General features: G+C 38.0%; 1 protein-coding gene across 1 annotated transcript in view; it reads left to right on the plus strand.

Annotated features, from left to right (window-relative positions):
* FAP (fibroblast activation protein alpha) overlaps positions 1 to 17,118 on the plus strand; it is a 61,039-nt gene extending 43,921 nt beyond the window's left edge. The window contains exons 19-26 of the mRNA XM_060777907.2: positions 783 to 852; positions 2,416 to 2,610; positions 6,212 to 6,266; positions 11,633 to 11,732; positions 14,595 to 14,659; positions 15,409 to 15,481; positions 15,788 to 15,861; positions 16,770 to 17,118. Of these exons, the coding sequence (XP_060633890.1) occupies positions 783 to 852; positions 2,416 to 2,610; positions 6,212 to 6,266; positions 11,633 to 11,732; positions 14,595 to 14,659; positions 15,409 to 15,481; positions 15,788 to 15,861; positions 16,770 to 16,868 (731 nt within the window). The 3' untranslated portion in view covers positions 16,869 to 17,118. The remainder of the gene's footprint in view (positions 1 to 782; positions 853 to 2,415; positions 2,611 to 6,211; positions 6,267 to 11,632; positions 11,733 to 14,594; positions 14,660 to 15,408; positions 15,482 to 15,787; positions 15,862 to 16,769) is intronic.
* Positions 17,119 to 17,669: the final 551 nt, after the last annotated feature.

Raw genomic sequence — 17,669 nt, forward strand, 5'->3', positions numbered from 1 at the left:
AAAAAGCAACATTTCAAAATTATTCAATTTCTGTTTTGGCTTTTAAAGATTATCTTTGATTGTTGTAGTAATAGTTTTAGGGTCAAATAGACAATTGCCAGATAAAATTGTCATTTGGAGAAGGGGTTGGATAATTCAATCAGAAGGCAAGGGAAAACCCTGCATATGCCTACAATTGTTGGACTGCTGTCTAGACTATTTGTTGATCTAACTCTGGAAGGATATTGCAAAGTTAGTGAAGGGGCAGGAAAAAAAAATAACCTAAATTATCATGAGACTAGAATATCTCCTCATGGTACATCTACACTGTAGAACTAATGCAGCTTGACACCACTTAAGCCTCCATGGCTCGATGCTATGGAATCTTTGTGGTATTTCTTTGGCCTTCTTTGCCAAAGAGTGTTGGTGCCTCGCCAAACTACAAACTCTTAGCTCATGAATTATGCGAGCGTGACATTCAGCCACCTGCATTCTCTTTCAAGAGCCAATTCTAGTAATATGATGCTCTCATCTCTGGCATCTATTACTTCATTTAGGGGAAAATCCAATGCTATATGTGTGGCCTTCCATTCATGCAGCTGGACTTTTCTGTTCTATTCTTCCTCCTGAAACTCTTTGCCTTCCTCAGTCCTGTTGGGTGAATAGAGAGATCCTTGCATCCTCTTGAGCAGTTTTTGAGGGTGAAGAGAAAATGGAGTGAGTTCGTCCCATCTCATTCTGTTATTCCATCAATGGGAGAATGCTACCAAATGTAATCTCATTCTCATTCTTTTTCTTTTTAGCTTTATGGTACAAGATGCTTTTGCCTCCACGGTTTGATAAATCCAAGAAGTATCCTCTTCTCATACAGGTGTATGTAAACTTTTCTTTAGTTTTTAAAGCTTACTTTGTCTGGTGCCACTTCAAACATTGTCAAATGCTTCAGTGGCTGTGTAGTAGCAGTAGAAGAAGAGTTACCTTTTCTAGCACAGTGGTTCGCAACCTTTTTTTGACCAGGGCCCACCTTGACCAGGGCTTACTTGACCAGAGCCCACTTTGACCAGGGCCTACTTGACCAGGGACCACTTTGACCAGGGACCACTCTCCAACAGCAGTACCAAAAGAACACTCCTAACCAAAGTATTTGTATTTATAATCTGGAAACCCTAGTAATTGTGGATATACATTTAACCTTGGTAAGAATAAGATTATGTAGTTAATGTAGTTAGACCTAAGTTTTAACTTCTGTCTGTGTTGGATGCTATATTCTGAACTTGAAGAGCTACTCACAACTTTAAGTTTGGATGTTCTGGTTGTAGATGTCGCTAGGGGGGGCATCTACATTGTAGAATGAATGTAGTTGGACACTACTATAACTGCCGTGGCCCAAGGTGATGGAATCGTGGGAGTTGTCATTTTACAAAGTCCTTACCCTTTTCTACCAAATACTGCCGATGTCTAACCAAACTAAAATTCCCATAATGCCATAGCATCGATCAGTGACAGTCAAAGTGGTGTCAAACTGCATAAATTCTACAGTTTTGATGCACCTTGGAGGAACTTTCAGCTAATAGACAAAAAGCATAAACTCTTACCATGGAGTGGAAAAGGCAACACTTTTGCTGAACGGTATAATCTTGAGCCTGTTTCCTTGGAAACAAGCTACACTTTGTTCAATGGAGCTGTTTAGAAATTTGGAATGTACATGTGGGTGTGGGTATATCACTGAGATGAAAAGAATATTTACGTTTTCTCACCCTTAGTGAGAATAAGTATTTTAACATGTCAAAACATCCTGTAGGGAAAATCCTCAAACAATTTCATTTACATTTTTGGTATATGTTTTTGATGAAAATGTTGTGATTTTTTTTTGGGGGGGGGGGGAGGTTGCATTGTGAGATCATTGCATGCAGAACAACCATTACGAATTATTGAAATGAAATAAGCAAGACTTATGACATCATAATTATCAAACAGGTTGCCAGCTGGGATATTCCGTATCAGAAAAGTAGTTTTGCACAACAGAGTGGTTTTTACAGACATTATATTTTGCTCAAACAATAACAATTCTTTGGGACAAAAGCCATCATTAAATTTTCACCCAAAATTCCAAAATGCACGAAGGTGGGAAAAAGTTTGATATTTCTCATTCATGGGAGAAAAAGAAAAAATATATAGTCCAGATCTATACATTTTAGTAGACTTTAAAAAGTAACTTGAAAAATCCAATCCATGTTTATTTCTCCCAGAGATTTCCCTGATACAGTCTTAACAGGTATGATATTGAAATCCAGTGATTTCACATTCCTTTTGTTTTAGGGCCTGAAAACATGTGAAGCTAACTGCATTTATTAAACTTTTGCCCACTTTTGCTATTTAGAAAATGTTTTTGTCATCACAATGCTGAAACTGAAATGCCACAAATCTTTGCTGTAGGTATGCAGGACCTTGCAGTCAAAATGTGAAACACACATTTGGTGTTACCTGGCTAACCTATCTTGCAAGCAAAGAAGAGATGGTGGTAGCTCTTGTAGATGGCAGAGGAACAGCTTTCCAAGGAGATAAAATGATGCATGCAGTCTATAAGAAACTTGGTGTTTATGAAGTTGAGGATCAGATCTCAGCTGTAAGGTAAGAAAGATTCAAAGGACAGTTATGTGGCATACATTTTAGGACTTCTGTAGGGCCATGGGGCTTTTGTGGTCTCTACAGAGACAATATTACTGTTGTTGCCCAATAAATATTACATGTTCAGTAAAATGAGTAATAATATCTTCATGATTTTTGAAAAATATGACGTTATCTAATACTCATGTAAGGAAAAAATGATGTAATATCAGAATTTGCAAAGCAAACTTTGTAATTTAGTTCGATTAACCATCATCCATATGTGAGTTTTTCATTCTTCAGATTACACTCTGTAACAAAATTTGAAAAATTGTCTGTTCCTGGTTTGAAAGTGTTGTTTCTTGTTTAATTGTGTGGTACTTACTTTGAAAATGGTTGTTATACTCCAGACACTTCGTTTTTGTGGCTTCCACAAACTATGTTGAATTGGTTGAGACTATGAGATATTCATTGAAAAGCTATAGCAAAATGTGCTGCAGGATGTTCCCCAAAAACAAAGTTTTTGCTGTTTAATAAACCTTTCCCATTTTTTTTTAATAATAGAGCCAAATAGAAAATGACATTTATAACCCAGGAACAAAAATCATGCTACATAGTGTAATTGGTCTCTTGCATGGGGATGCAAAAGTATAAATAATTTTGACAAATTGCATTGGATGTGATGAAACCATCAAAATGTTTTTGAGCAGGTTTCAGGAGTCTTGCAGTTTCAGTGCTGTAAGGTGTAAAGCATGTTGTTTTTTTGTAGTCAAAATGTAGAATTGCAGCAAGTATTTTGCCTAGATGGGATTCCTTCCTCAAATTTGTTTCAGTTAACCAACTTCCCTTCCTTTCCTCCCTTCCTTTTAAAAAATATGGTCTGCATTGTTCTCATTTGCTTTCATTTTAATTCAACTTCAATCTGTATTACGCAGTTTCTTTGTATGTCCTCTGATGTTTTTATATCAAATCATTAGTTCTGGGATCAAACTCTTCTCAGCATATGTTCACCCACTGTGTGTGTGTGTATGTGTGTGTGTTTTTTTTTATATATATATAATGAAGGTTCGGTATTTCTATCCTGTTCAGTCTTTAAGTGTTTTACCCCTCATGTCTTCAGTTTGATTCGTGGGAGTTGAGAGTAACAGAAAACACTGTGCAAATTTGTCTGTCTAATCCACAGTCTGTGCAGGAGATTATACATTAGAAAGGAAATGAGTTTGATCCTCCACATGTGGGTAATAATTGGTACACAGGGATTTAAAAAAAATTAAGTAGGGGTTACCTCCAAATAATGGAGAGTTGTTTCTGAATGGCAGAGTCACAAATACAGCCTGTGCTCCACACCTGTGCTCCACGCACTTGATAGCATTAGATCTATACAGCTCCCCTCTTATCTCACCCATTCTGTTCCTGCTTATTGACTCTTCCATTTCCCCCTTGTATCGGGAATGAGGTTGCCTAGAATGAGATTGGCATGGATTAGATATTTTACAGTTTTCACCTTCTTATCATGGTCACTTATTTACCTTTCTTTTTGTACAACCGAACAGCAGGACTATTTGTGTTATAGTAACCATAAAACTTGCCAGTTCATTTTTATTTCTCTGAAGTGTCCACAGACAGCAGGAGGTACTCAGGGTGGGTGGGCAGATTATCCTATTTCTGCTCCGTGGCAATTTCATATGGGCCCATTCATAAGTTTACACCACCTTGTTTTTACATCAAACTGAAAATTAAAACAAATGTGTGATTTTTTTTTTAAACAGTAAACACTGTTGTATCTATTTCATCTTAGAAAATATTTGTGATGTATTATAAAAAAAATTATCATATTCCAATACATTTGTTATACATCATTTGTTTTACAGCAGACACATAATATTCAGTACAATCTACAATATATTAAATTTGGAATCTACTGTTACTTTCACGCTTATACATATTTTCTATCCCTCACCACCATGTTCCCCTCCACACAGAGCCACTACTTTTATATATCATCTGTCCAAAATTTCATTTCCTCTTGTGGAGGTAACTTTCTGTCTTCCTTCTATAAATCCTATTTCAATAATTTTTTTCCATATATTATCAAAATCACTTTGTTTTCAGATCCCTCTTTTAACTTTTAGTTTACATATATTATTTATTTACTTAAAGCATTTATATTCCACCCTTCTCACAGGGCGGAGCACAACATATATACAGCAGACATTCCATGCCATAACATAAAACAAACTATAATATACACAAACACTAAAATCAGTCATATCCAATTGTTTACATGTTAGCTTACCATTTATTGCCAATTTACATACTTCCTTATACCACTCTTCTATTTGTATAATTATTTCCCTTTTCCAATTCCTTGCCGAAAGCAGTCTTGAGTTGTTAATACTTTCGTTATCACATCTTTCTCCTCCTTTTTCAGTTGTTTAGGTTAAACATTTTTTTATTTATTCATTTCGGATATTTGTATCCCGTCCTATCCCGACCTCCGCAGAGGGACTCAGGGCAGCTAACAAAACAGCATCCCATGATGCCCACAACCAAAAACATAAATATGCAATTTAAATAACAATAGAACAATAGAACAATATAAAACAGTATAAAACAATATAAAAACAGTATAAAACGTTCAACAATCAACAGTCACTGGTTTAAGTCTTCGTTGTCCTAGGGGCAGTCAGTCAGGTTTAACCTAAAAAGCACACATAATACATATTTCACAGAATTCCCAGTTATGGAGAACTTGTGAAACTTTGGTTAGTTGATAACCATGCATAGTTAACAAGCTAGGATAATAAACCATGTTTGAGTTTAACTTATTTGATCTCAGGCTTAAAGCAAGGAAATTTCTGTAATTAAAATAAAAAGGTGAAACTTTTAGTCTCCTCTTAAAGCCAGCAAAGGAAACTATAATAATAATAATAATAATAAGTTTATTTTTGTACCCCGCCTCCATCTCCCCAAAGGGACTTAGGGTGGCTTACATATGGCACAACATGCTGAGACAAAGCATAAGATAAACACGCAGTACAATACAATAATGTAAAAACAATAGCATATAAAAACAACAGTTTAAAACTCAGAACAATGCCCAATGACCCAGGGTGACAACTACCGTAAGACATGGCCAAACTGTAAACAAGACAAGGGAATGGGATTATAGCTAAGGAACAGGGCATGGGATGAAAGTACAGTGCTGTATAATTGATTGCTTTTAAGTTGTACATATAATCATACTATGGTTCTGTGACATTGTTCTTTGCTTAGGGCCCTTCCACACAGCCATATAACCCAGAATATCGGCAGAAAATTCATAATATCTGCTTTGAACTGGGTTATCTGAGTCCACACTTCCATATATTCCAGTTCAAAGCAGAAAATGTGAGGGTTTTTTTCAGCTGTGTAGAAGGGGCCAGTCTAAAAACCTCATTTTAATTATTTGCATTTACTAGCTATGTAGTGACTAATCAAATTTCATTTTTTTATATTAAAATTACATTCTTGCTACAGCCACAAAACAATTGCAGGAGTGACGATAGGAATATTTATCACTTCTTTTTTCTATTGCTTGTTGTCTATTTGTACTAATGAGACTCTTTTTTATTATTCCCAACAGAAAATTTATAGACATGGGGTTCATTGATGAAAAAAGGATAGCCATATGGGGCTGGGTATGTATAGTTTTTTAAAAAAAACTTACTTCATTAGGTTTCGACATGTTCATACATGACTAATGTGTGTGTGTGTGTTTGTTTTTTTTAAATGGACATAAACAGCTGAATCATTTTTCTGGAGGCAATCCCATTTCCACTGCTTCGGCATCCGCCTTCCTTTCAGTGTGAATTGCATTAGTTTTTTCCATGTGTATCTTCAGTATAGCAAGATCCTATATGAGTAAAAGCGTAGGATGAACAGTAGCTCCACAGGATGATCAGAGTAACTAGAGAGCTTGCAGATTCACTGGGATACAAGCCAGCAGTCAATTTGATCGTGCCCAGTTTTGGTTTGTTTGTAAATGTTACTTTGCCTTTGATTGATTATCTCTCAAGAACAGTTTAATTCTCGCTTGCTCTTCAGCTGATGGTGTTTCTCTGGGAAATTTTCCTTTAGTCTGTCACTCCCCCTTTGTTATTGCTGTGTTCTGCTTTGGCCTGAAATTCCCTAAGAGCAGTTTGCCCAGAAACACAATGAAGGAGAGATTTTTTTTTAAGTGAACATGTTCAAAACGGAATGCTATATAGTCGGTTTCAGAGATCAGCCTAATGTTTTGGTGCCAATTTCTTGCATTAACACATTTCTTTTTAAGAAATAAAAGTATTTGACTATTGTCCAAAGGTGACATAACTATGTCCACAAGGATACATCAGGATGTGATTAAATTATGTCATTTGTAAGACATTTGGATTATTAGGCTTAATATCTGGGAAAGGGTGTGTGTTTGTGCACACCCAAATTGCTAAGTCCCAAGAACATATAGCAGGTATCATAAACTTCCAAAACAAATCAGCCTCTTATAACTGATATGGCAGTTTGGATGGTGACCGCCTTTCCCTCTTTTTTCTTGATTTCTTGAGGTTTTTGGATTGGTGGCCAATGGCAAAGAAAACTCTTCAAGTTTTAATAGTCTAAGCCAGAGCTTTTCAAACATTTCATGTTAGTGACTTTTTAGCCATGCATCGTTTCATGACACAGTAATTCAGTTTTACTAGCAAACCAGAGGTCAAACCAAGCCCTTATAAGAAATGAGGACACACACACACACACATTGTAATGACTAATTTTTTTCATGTCAGGAGCAACTTGAAAAACTGTAAGTCGTTTCTGGTGTGAGACAATTGGCTATTTGCAAGGATGTTGCCCAGAGGACACCTGGATGTTTGCTGTTTTATCATCCTTGTGGGAGGCTTCTCTTATGTCACTGCATAGGGAGCTGGAGCTGACAGAGGGAGCTCATTCACTCTCCCTGGATTTGACTCACTGACCTGTCGGTCAGCAGTCCTGCTGGCACAAGGGTTTAACCCATTGTTCCACCAGTGGCTATAATAACGAAATGAATCGAGTCACAATATATTACTTGAAAAATATATATAATAATGACAGACATTTCCAAAATTGTTGTCATTTCTCATTAAATTCAGCCAACGCACTAGTGTGTTACGATATATCGTTTGGAAAGTTCCGATCTAAGCAGAGCTTGGAACAATTATTTTGGGCTTCAGCTACCAGAATCCTCCAGGCAACATGGTGATAGGTTTCGTTAGCTTGGCAAATCTGGGAACCATAGTCCAGATTCTACAGAAACTAGATTATCCCTTGACTTGTAAAGACAAAATCACACCAATTCATATTGTGGGGTTAATGCTGTTGTTTCCATACATACATTTTACTGTTGCAAGCAAAAGTGCTTGGGGAATATTTGTTTTCTTTTTAAAGATAAAGGTTGTTAAATTTTTCAGACTCAGGCTCTGACTTCTGCTTGTTAAATCTCCTGGTAAAGTAGGAACTGTTTTTCACAGCCTCCTACTAGTTACATGGTGAAATTTAAAATGATTTTGAAGGCTGCCAAGCTTTGGCATTTTGCCTTTTGCCTGTGCTGTATGCACTTCTTCATTTCTGATACATGATTTTCTGATTATATCCACTTAATATAACTACCTGTATATTGTATTGCATTTAGAAACAACAGCTGATAGATTTTATTTTTCTCTATTCTGATATGTCAGTTATTGTGATTTCCAGAAGTCTGTAGACACATTTTATCTCTATCACTTCTTCACTTTCCCAATTTATAAAGTGTTTATTTATAACACAGAATAAAATACATAAAATAACATTGTGCTTTAAAAATAAACTACTATATATTAAATGTGAACTTTAATGGACTGTAGCTCTCTTCATCAGATGCATGAAGCATTATTTACCTATACATAGTTATACATCTGGTTTGTAGTGTAATTGTAGACAGTGGATCAGAAAGAAATTAAATGGAAGAAGTTTGGACAATATTGCCGAGTTTTTAAGCCGCTTTAAGTTCCCTGTGGGGTGAGAAAGGCAGGGTATCAATAAAGTAAATAAATAAATATTAACACTAGCTATGCACAAAAACTGCTGTGAATAACAAAACATCCTGGGAAGCCAATTAACACTATCTTCTGGCAGAATTCAGTGACCCTAATTCAAACCTCTAGTGATAGACTAGAAGTTCATTTTCCTTCAAGCCATCCCGTGTTGCTCATTGCCTTCTCTTATTGTCACGCTCTACTCCACCCCAGCTTTGCTAAGACACTATCTCCTCAGTCTCCCTTATGTCTGCTCTTCCATCTATGAACTTCAATTCCTTCCCAGTTCCTCTCTGTTTAGGTTACACTAGGACAGGACATGCAGACAACAAGTGGGAGAGCCAGAGAGCGCCCCACCCAGGAGTGCTGATGACAGGCAGCTAAACCTTTCGGGAGGGTGGGTGGGATCAAGCAATGAGGGATTGCATAACTGTGTGGGATGTGTGGTGCTTGTTCCATTACATGCCTTGAGGTCTGTGAGCAAAGGCACTGTATGCTCATGATCCAAGTCTTTATTTAGAGATGACATGCCAGCATCTTGTCAATGCCTATGTGATTTATTGGCTGGGCTCCTACTGAGATGGCACTTGCTGAGAAGCCAAGTAGTATGTTGTCAGTGGGGTGGACCCCTTAGCAGCTGGTGCTTTGTTGCTGTTTGCTCACACATCCGGGTGACAATCCTGTTGCCCTTTAGATGCTGTAGGTCTACACTTTTCAGAAGCCCTGTCCAGTAGTCATGAGAGCTGGAAGTTGCAGCCTGACATCTCAGGGCAGCCCTGGCTTTTCAGTGTTTATGTAAGAGAAAATGTTAATCCTTTCAGTGGGCTGAGAGTTTGCACCTTGTCCACAGCCAGCATAAGTACCAACTTAAGCTAGCTACTGGAGAAAGCCGCTTGTGCAAGAGGGAGCTTCTGCGGTTGCCATTGAATTCCTGTGACAACTGCAAGGGTGGCAGGGAACTTGGACTGAGAGCAGCAAACCCAGCAGCACTACAGTCCCAATAGGTTCCTAAGGATCTAGAACAACCTTCTCCCCCTAACACACACACATGATGCCAAAAAGTAGTCACCTGCTAGTCTGTGCATTGTCTGTATATCTGCCACTAAAAAGATATTACAAAGACATCTTCAGGGCTTCCCATCCACTGGTGCTGCCCCTGGACTTGACTCCACATAGGTAAATGGGGAAGATTTAACAACCCCATGAAAATTACACTGCTTTGGATCAAAAACCTATTTATGTCAACATTATGTTACCTCAGGGGCCAACCAGATGTTTCAAGTAAGCCAGCAAATGGAATAGAGTGCAATGGTACATTTCTGGGTCTGCCCCCCCCCCCAACATACTACTGTACTCGGCTTCTCTGGAGAGCTTCATATAAAAACTAGTCAGTATTGACTGACATACCTTCCATAAGTCCATCTAATTCCTATTTAGAACTAGCCACAAATGAAAACTAGGATATGTGTGGCCAAGCAAAACCAAAGTGTGGTCAGGATGGCTTAAGTTATTTATGAGGAAGAACACACAGGCTAGAAGGTTAAGATCTTCTGGGGAGACTCTGCTCTTGGTCCCACCTCCTTCGCAGGTGGCAGTTGGTGGGGACAAGAGACAGGTTCTTCTCAGAGGTGGCCCCTCAGCTGTGGAAGCCCCTCCCCAGCAAAATCAGATCAGCTCTATTCCTCCTGAAATTTAGAAAGAAATTAAAAACTTGGCTGTGGGACCAAGCCTTTAGACAGTAATCTCAATGCAATAAGTGGATATGGAATAAGTGCAGGTGTGACTGTAATGGCTCCTGGACTATGATTTTGGATTGTATGGTTTTAATAATTGGTTTTAATGTTTAGATTTTTTTAATGTTATGGTTTTTAATGTATATGTTTATTTTATTTGTGTGTCTGTTTATGAGGCATTGAATTGTTGCCTACTTGTAAGATGCTCTAAGTCCCCATCGGGGTGAGAGAGGGTGGGGTATAAATATAGTAAATAAATAAATAATAGGAGTAGCTGCCTGCAACAGGAAGGGCAGGATCCATAGTCCCCTGCTTTTGCATTTTGAACTCCGTTTGCAACAATTTCAGTAAGCTGAAGAGAGAATCATAGAATGAGGTAGGAAGAGAGAGATAAACTGGGACATTTTCAAAAGCAGATGGAAAAGTGGGATAGCAGGAAATTAATTTGGACATTCCCTCCCAAATAAGGACAGTTGAAGGGTATATGATCCATAAAGTGTATTTCTTTGTTTAATTGTGCCCATTGTAGAAAAGTACTTTCTTGCACCTGTCCTACATTTTGCAGTGGGTGGCTCTGGCTTCTAGTATTACAACAGAAAATAGAAAACTGGTTTGTTGCAGCTTTTCTCTTATAAAATTGTGCCTCTCACTGTTATTGAGAGAGGCATTGTTATAAAACTGTAGCGGACAAAGTGTGCCCCACGTGAGACCACTTGAGATCCCTAAATGAAACTTTCCCAGAAGTTCCTACCCATCAGACCCCCCCCCCCCAGTTATTTTTCCAATCGTATTTTGAGGTGACTTTCCCCCCAAATCTCTCAAAACCTCATAAAAAGATGAAAGTTCTCTTCCCTAACCTTTATCAGCCTCCCCACCACCTATGCCAAAATCTTGCTGAAATATCAACCAAAATTACATCACTGAAATGGGCCACCATGGCCTACCCAGATGGACACAAGAAGGAAAAATGGCCCCTGGCCTGTTTTCAGTTGTCCATCCCTGTTATAAAATATATAGGTATAGATAGTTGCACCAGTGAATCAAATCCATAAAGATACTGTGTAAATGAGAAGTGAGAGATCTTGTGCCAGGCTCTGTTTGGTCATCTGCTTGGCAGAGAATGATTCAGGAGAAGCCTTGGCTGCCAAAACAAATACTTTCCTTGGCTTCTACATTTTACTACTTGGATTCTTAGAGAGCAAGAGCTTTACAGCAGTGTATTAACTTCCCTCTTCTTTTTTCCAGTCCTACGGTGGCTACGTAGCTTCGCTGGCACTTGGATCTGGCACAGGTGTCTTTCAGTGTGGAATAGCTGTCGCTCCCGTCTCCAGCTGGGAATATTATGGTACGGAAAAAATGATGGCAACCATCAGCCCTTTAAAGCCAGGCACAAACAGCGAATTATTTCAGAAACTGGGTCACTGCGAAATGCTTGGTCACAGCTGCAAAATTGACAAGAGCCGCAATCTCACCTCAAAACAGATTCTTGGAATCAGCAATTTATTTTAAAATTGAACCCTAATCTATCATGTGGTGGTTTGTTAAGTTGTTTTATTACAGATTTTCTTAAAACACAGTAAAAGTGTTGTTAATAAAAATAAGAATAATAAATAATTAACAAAAGATTGTTAAGAAAAATAGGTATCATAAAATAATTAACAAAAGATTTTTAATAAGAAAAATAAGAATAATGATTAGCATTGAAGCTACAAGGCCATTCAATGCTAATCAAGGTGGCTAATTGCAACATTCACACTTGCCTCAAGCAGACAAGAATTCTTTCTCCCATCCTGGGCATTCCACAGATATATAAACCTCCCTTGCCTAGTTTCCAACAGACCTCACAACCTCTGAGGATGCCTGCCACAGATGTGGGCGAAACTTCAGGTGAGAATGCTGCTGGGACATGGCCATACAGCCCGGAAAACTTACAGCAACCCAATCATCATCCTGTTCAGCCAAAAAGTCACCATATCTCTGTTCAAGATGCTCTTGGAGCTATGGCTATGGATGGCAATTAAAGGGAAAACCAATTTAAATCAGAAATGGGAAAGATTGGCTCTCATCAGCTCCATTAGGTAAGTGTGTTCTGCCACTAGCTGTGCTGGTTGGTCAATAAACTCTGGACCCAACATGGCATGTAGCTATTGGATTAGGACTCTGGGGAACAGGGTTTGAAGTTCCACTCGGCCATGTGGGTGATCTTAGCCACATCATATAGCCTCGGAAAATCTCGTTGAAGTTTTGCCTTAGGACAGTGGTTCTCAATCTGTGGGCCTTCAGATGTTTTGATCTTCATCTCCCAAAAATCCTAACCACTGGTAAACTGGCTGGGATTTCTGGGAGTTGTAGGCCAAAACACCTGGGGACCCACAGGTTGAGTACCACTGCCTTAGGGTCACCATAAGTCAGAAATGACTTGAAGGCACACAACAACAACAAAAACCTGGGGCCCTTCCACACAGCCCTTTATCCCAGAATATCAAGGCAGAAAATCCCACAATACCTGTTTTGACCTAGATTAGCAGAGTCCCTACTCAGATAATGTGGGATTTTCTGCTTTGATACCGTGGGATAAAGGGCTGTGTGGAAGGGCTCCTGAAGAGCCACAGTTTTGCAAGCCCTAGTTTAGGCAGGGAAGTTAGCACAGTTAAGGCTATTATTGAAATTGTGTATTTAAGTTGTGCAACCAGAATGAAAATTACAAATAAAATTCACCAAATAGTTTGCCAGTATTACATGTTTGTGGGGCTCAACTCAGTCTTGCTCGAGTCAAAGTTATTTATTATTTTACTCTGTTGTTGTTGTTATTATTATTGTTGTTGTTTTACTCTATTATTATTATCATTATTATATTTACATTATTTTACTCTATTATTTTTATTACATGTAATATTTTACTCAGTTTTTATTACTATGACATTTATTATTTCACTCTATTACTATTATTACATTTGTTATTTTACTCTATTTAATATTATCATTACTACATTTACATTATTTTACTCTGTTTTTATTACATTTATTATTTTACTCTATTATTATTGGAATGATATGTAAGCACATTTACATTGAAGAAGGTTAGAATAATGGTTTAATCAGAGTTGGACGGTTTTATCTTAAATTACAGTTTTATGTAAATATTCAAAAGCATTTAACGTAATGCCTCAATTAATGTAATGTTATTTGTATCTATTTTTATTTTGAAATTTACCAGTAGCTGCTGCATTTTCCACCCTCGACTTATACTCAAGTCAATATATGTTTACCCAGTTTTTTGTGCTATAATAAGATGCCTCGGCTTATATTCAGGTCAGCTTATACTCAAGTATATATGTATATATATGCTCTAAATACAACAGGAACTGTAGCTGCCAGAGTTAAACACTGGTAGCCACAGTGTTTAACTGTGCAAATGGTGGGAAATAAACCGCATCTCCCACCATTTGCAATTCTAAACAAATCTGGCAAAGCTGCTTGATTTTGCAGCACAGTAAGTGGTAAAACACACACGCAGGTGTATTTTACAGTTGTAACAACAATAATTTTTATTGATTAGCCAATTGACCTTATCAAAAACAAACAATGCAGACATAACATACAACATGCAACATACATCTAGTCCTCTTAAAATAAAATGCACATACAGTTGTAACAAATTAAATAACTAACAATCTGCTATGTTTTAATAATGGCCCAATGAGCTCAGTGCGACAAGAATCTACCTAACAATAGTATCGTCTGCATTGGGCTGCTATATATTTTCTATCTAATGGCTTGTGCCTCGTAACTCACAAGTCTAAGTAAATGTCCTGACAACTAAAACTTTTGACATGTTTTGTTGAGATTATGAGAAGTTATGATCCAACTACATCAAAGATTCTTCTGTATCCATATCCACAAATTATGAATCCATAGATTTTACCATCCATGGCTTGAAAATATTCCCTCCACCTTAAAAAAATCCAAAAAAAGCAAACTTTGATTTTGTTATTTTTTAAAATAAGGGACACCATTTTACTATGCCATTGTATTTAGTGGGAATTGAGCATCTGTGCATTTTTGTATCTATGGAGGATCCTGGAACTAAGACATAGCAGATAGCAGGAGTCCGCTGTGCAACGTATTTTCTGTTACATGTATATTTTATATTGTATCACAGCTTTGTCTGTAAATCATACCATCTTCTTTATCTTGTGCATTTTAGCATCCATCTACACAGAACGATTTATGGGTCTTCCAACAGAATCAGACAATCTTGAACACTACAGAGTAAGTTTGACACCATTTTTAACTACTATTGCTCAATGCTGTGGAATCCCAAGAGTTGTAGTTTTATAAGGTCTTTAGCCTTATCTGCTGGAGTCCCCGGTGGCACAATGAGTTAAACTCTTGTGTCAGAAGGGCTGAAGACCGACAGGTCACAGATTCGAATCCAGGAGGGGTGTGGATAAGCTCCCTCTGTCAGCTCCAGCTTCCCATGCAGGGACATGAGAGAAGCCTCCCCCAAGGATGTAGTCATGCTGGCTGTGAGTCGCCTTCGAACCGCTGTGAGTCGCCTTCAGGCTGAGAACAGCGGTATATAAGTAAATAAATAAATAAATAAGGATGGTAAAACATCAAAACATCCTGGCATCCCCTGGGCAACGGCCTTGCAGACAGCCAATTCTCTCATACCAGAAGTGACTTGTAGTTTCTCAAGTCACTCCTGACATGAAAAAAAAAGCCTTATCTGCCAAATCGCTGACACATCACCAAAATACAAATCCCAGGATACCTAGCATGGAGTCATGGTAGTTAAAGTCATGTCCAACTTCATTAATGGTATAGATGCCCCCTGAGTGTAGACTCAGCTAGCAAAGCTTATGATGTGAGAAACATTTTTCAACAGTATGTAAGAACTGCTTACTTAATGTCTTAGTGGCTTCACAGTGGTACAGGGCAGCTAACAATGAACAAAGTCACCCATCCTTTTGTACTTGGCAACCATTGAATGGTTCATTGTCTCCCCCACTTTGCAGAACTCAACAGTGATGGCAAGGGCTGAGAACTTTCATAATGTGGATTACCTTCTCATCCATGGAACGGCAGATGGTGAGGTTTATGAAAAGCCAGTACTCATCTCCCGAGAGAGAGTCACTTTGTTTTAAGAAACATTAAGCATTTTTCTCTATGGGTCAGTACTTTCAGACACATTTCCATTTTCCATCCGGCACATCAAGCGGTGCTGACTCATTGTTGATCATGCCTGTGGTGGAGCTTGATAAGACATGACATGAATCTAACGCACCACGTTTGTGTGCTTTCTGATATTTGTCAGTTGTGTGGGTTGGATTCTTTTTTCTTTCTTTATTTTAATCAGTCATCTTCTTAATTCCACATCTTTTTCTTTTGTTTCAGATAATGTTCATTTTCAGAACTCGGCACAGATCTCCAAAGCCTTAGTCAATGCACAAGTGGATTTCCAAGCCATGGTAGATAGATATTAAGATATTTAAGGATTAATGTATAGTGCTAATAACAATATGATGCTACAGCCTGGGTTTAGGAGAACAGAATAATAATAATAATAATAATAATAATAATAATAATAATAATAATAATTTTATTTATATCCGACCACCATAGTAGCCATAGTGGTGCAATGGGTTAAACCCTTGAGCTGGTTGAACCCTTGAGCTGGTTGAACTGCTGACCTCCCTTGAGCTGGTTGAACTGCTGACCTTCCAACATGTCACATAGATGTATCCATGAAGGAACAAGGCCATAAAGGAGTGACCTGGAAAAAGAGTTACTAAAAGTGGAAGAAGGCATATCAACAATGTGAAATATGTTGATGATACAATATGATTTACAGAAAATAACAAAGCATTGGAATGCCTATTGAGGTCAGCAGTTCAAATCCATGAGATGGGGTGAGTTCCTGTCTGTCAGCTCCAGCTTCCCATGCAAAGACATGAGAGAAGCCTCCCACAGGATGGTAACACATCTGGGCATCCCCTGGGCAATGTCTTTGTAGACCGTCAATTCTCTCACACCAGAAGTGACTTGCATCACCAAAAGTGATATTCCCAAGTCACTTCTGACACAATGAAAAATGTCCCACCGCCATCTCCCAGAAGGAACTCAGGGCGGCTTCCAGAACAGCACCTAATAGTGCCATAACATACACAACATATATCAACATTTATGACAATAGAAATATGAATTAACACAAGACAACACTTACAAAAAAATCACAAAAAAACAACAATTATAAAATCAGTTTAAAGCCCCCTCCTTAAACTACAAGCCCCAAAATTTTGCAGAAGGCAGAAACTGAAATTAAAGTGGATCCATACTCTAGTGTGATGAGATCCTTAATGTTTCTCTTTCTTTTCAGTGGTATGCTGACGAGAACCATGCGATCCCAGGCCTTTCTCTTAAGCACCTCTACATCCATATGACCCATTTCCTGAAGCAGTGTTTTTCCCTGCCTTAAGAAGATGTTTTCTTCCTCCCGGACCTGCCTTCACAAAGAGAATGGTGGCATGCTCGGCTGTGGAAGCCATGTTAGCGGCACAGATCATCTATTTTCAAAGTAAAATAAGAAAGTGAAAATTAGGGAAGGCTTCGTATTTATAGTCTCTTAGTGACATTTCTGCATCAGCAGATCATATGACATTTTGTTCAGGTATGTTTATTTGTTAGTAAACAAAGGAACAATAAGAATAAAACAACTATTTTAAAGACTTCACATCCTGTTTCTTTCTCATCCTCAAACCTCAAATTGAACCTAAAATTTATTCCAACATGCCACATAGATGTATCCGTGAAGGAACAAGGCCATAAAGGAGTGACCTGCAAAAAGAGTTACTAAAAGTGGAAGAAGGCATATCAACAATGTGAAATATGTTGATGATACAATATGATTTACAGAAAATAGCAAAGCATTGGAATGCCTATTGAGGAAAGTTAAATAAGGAATACAAAAGGGGTTCCACTGATTATTAAGAAAACAAAAATAGTGATCACAAGCAACTTACATAACTTTAAAGCAAGTAAAACATCAATACATTTGTTTCTATGCCTTGGCTCAAATATTAATCAAAATGAATACTATAGCTTTGGAAGAGCAGCCATGAAGGTAATATATTAGATCCTTGAGTGTACAGATTTATTTATTTATTTACAACATTTATATTCCGCGCTTCTCACCCCAAAGGGGGCTCAGGGCAGATGACAGAACACATACATAGCAAACATTCAATGCTGTTAAACAGACAGGACAGACAACAGATAG

Source organism: Anolis sagrei, chromosome 1, assembly GCF_037176765.1.
Source record: "Anolis sagrei isolate rAnoSag1 chromosome 1, rAnoSag1.mat, whole genome shotgun sequence".
Classification (NCBI taxonomy): Eukaryota; Metazoa; Chordata; class Lepidosauria; order Squamata; family Dactyloidae; genus Anolis; species Anolis sagrei.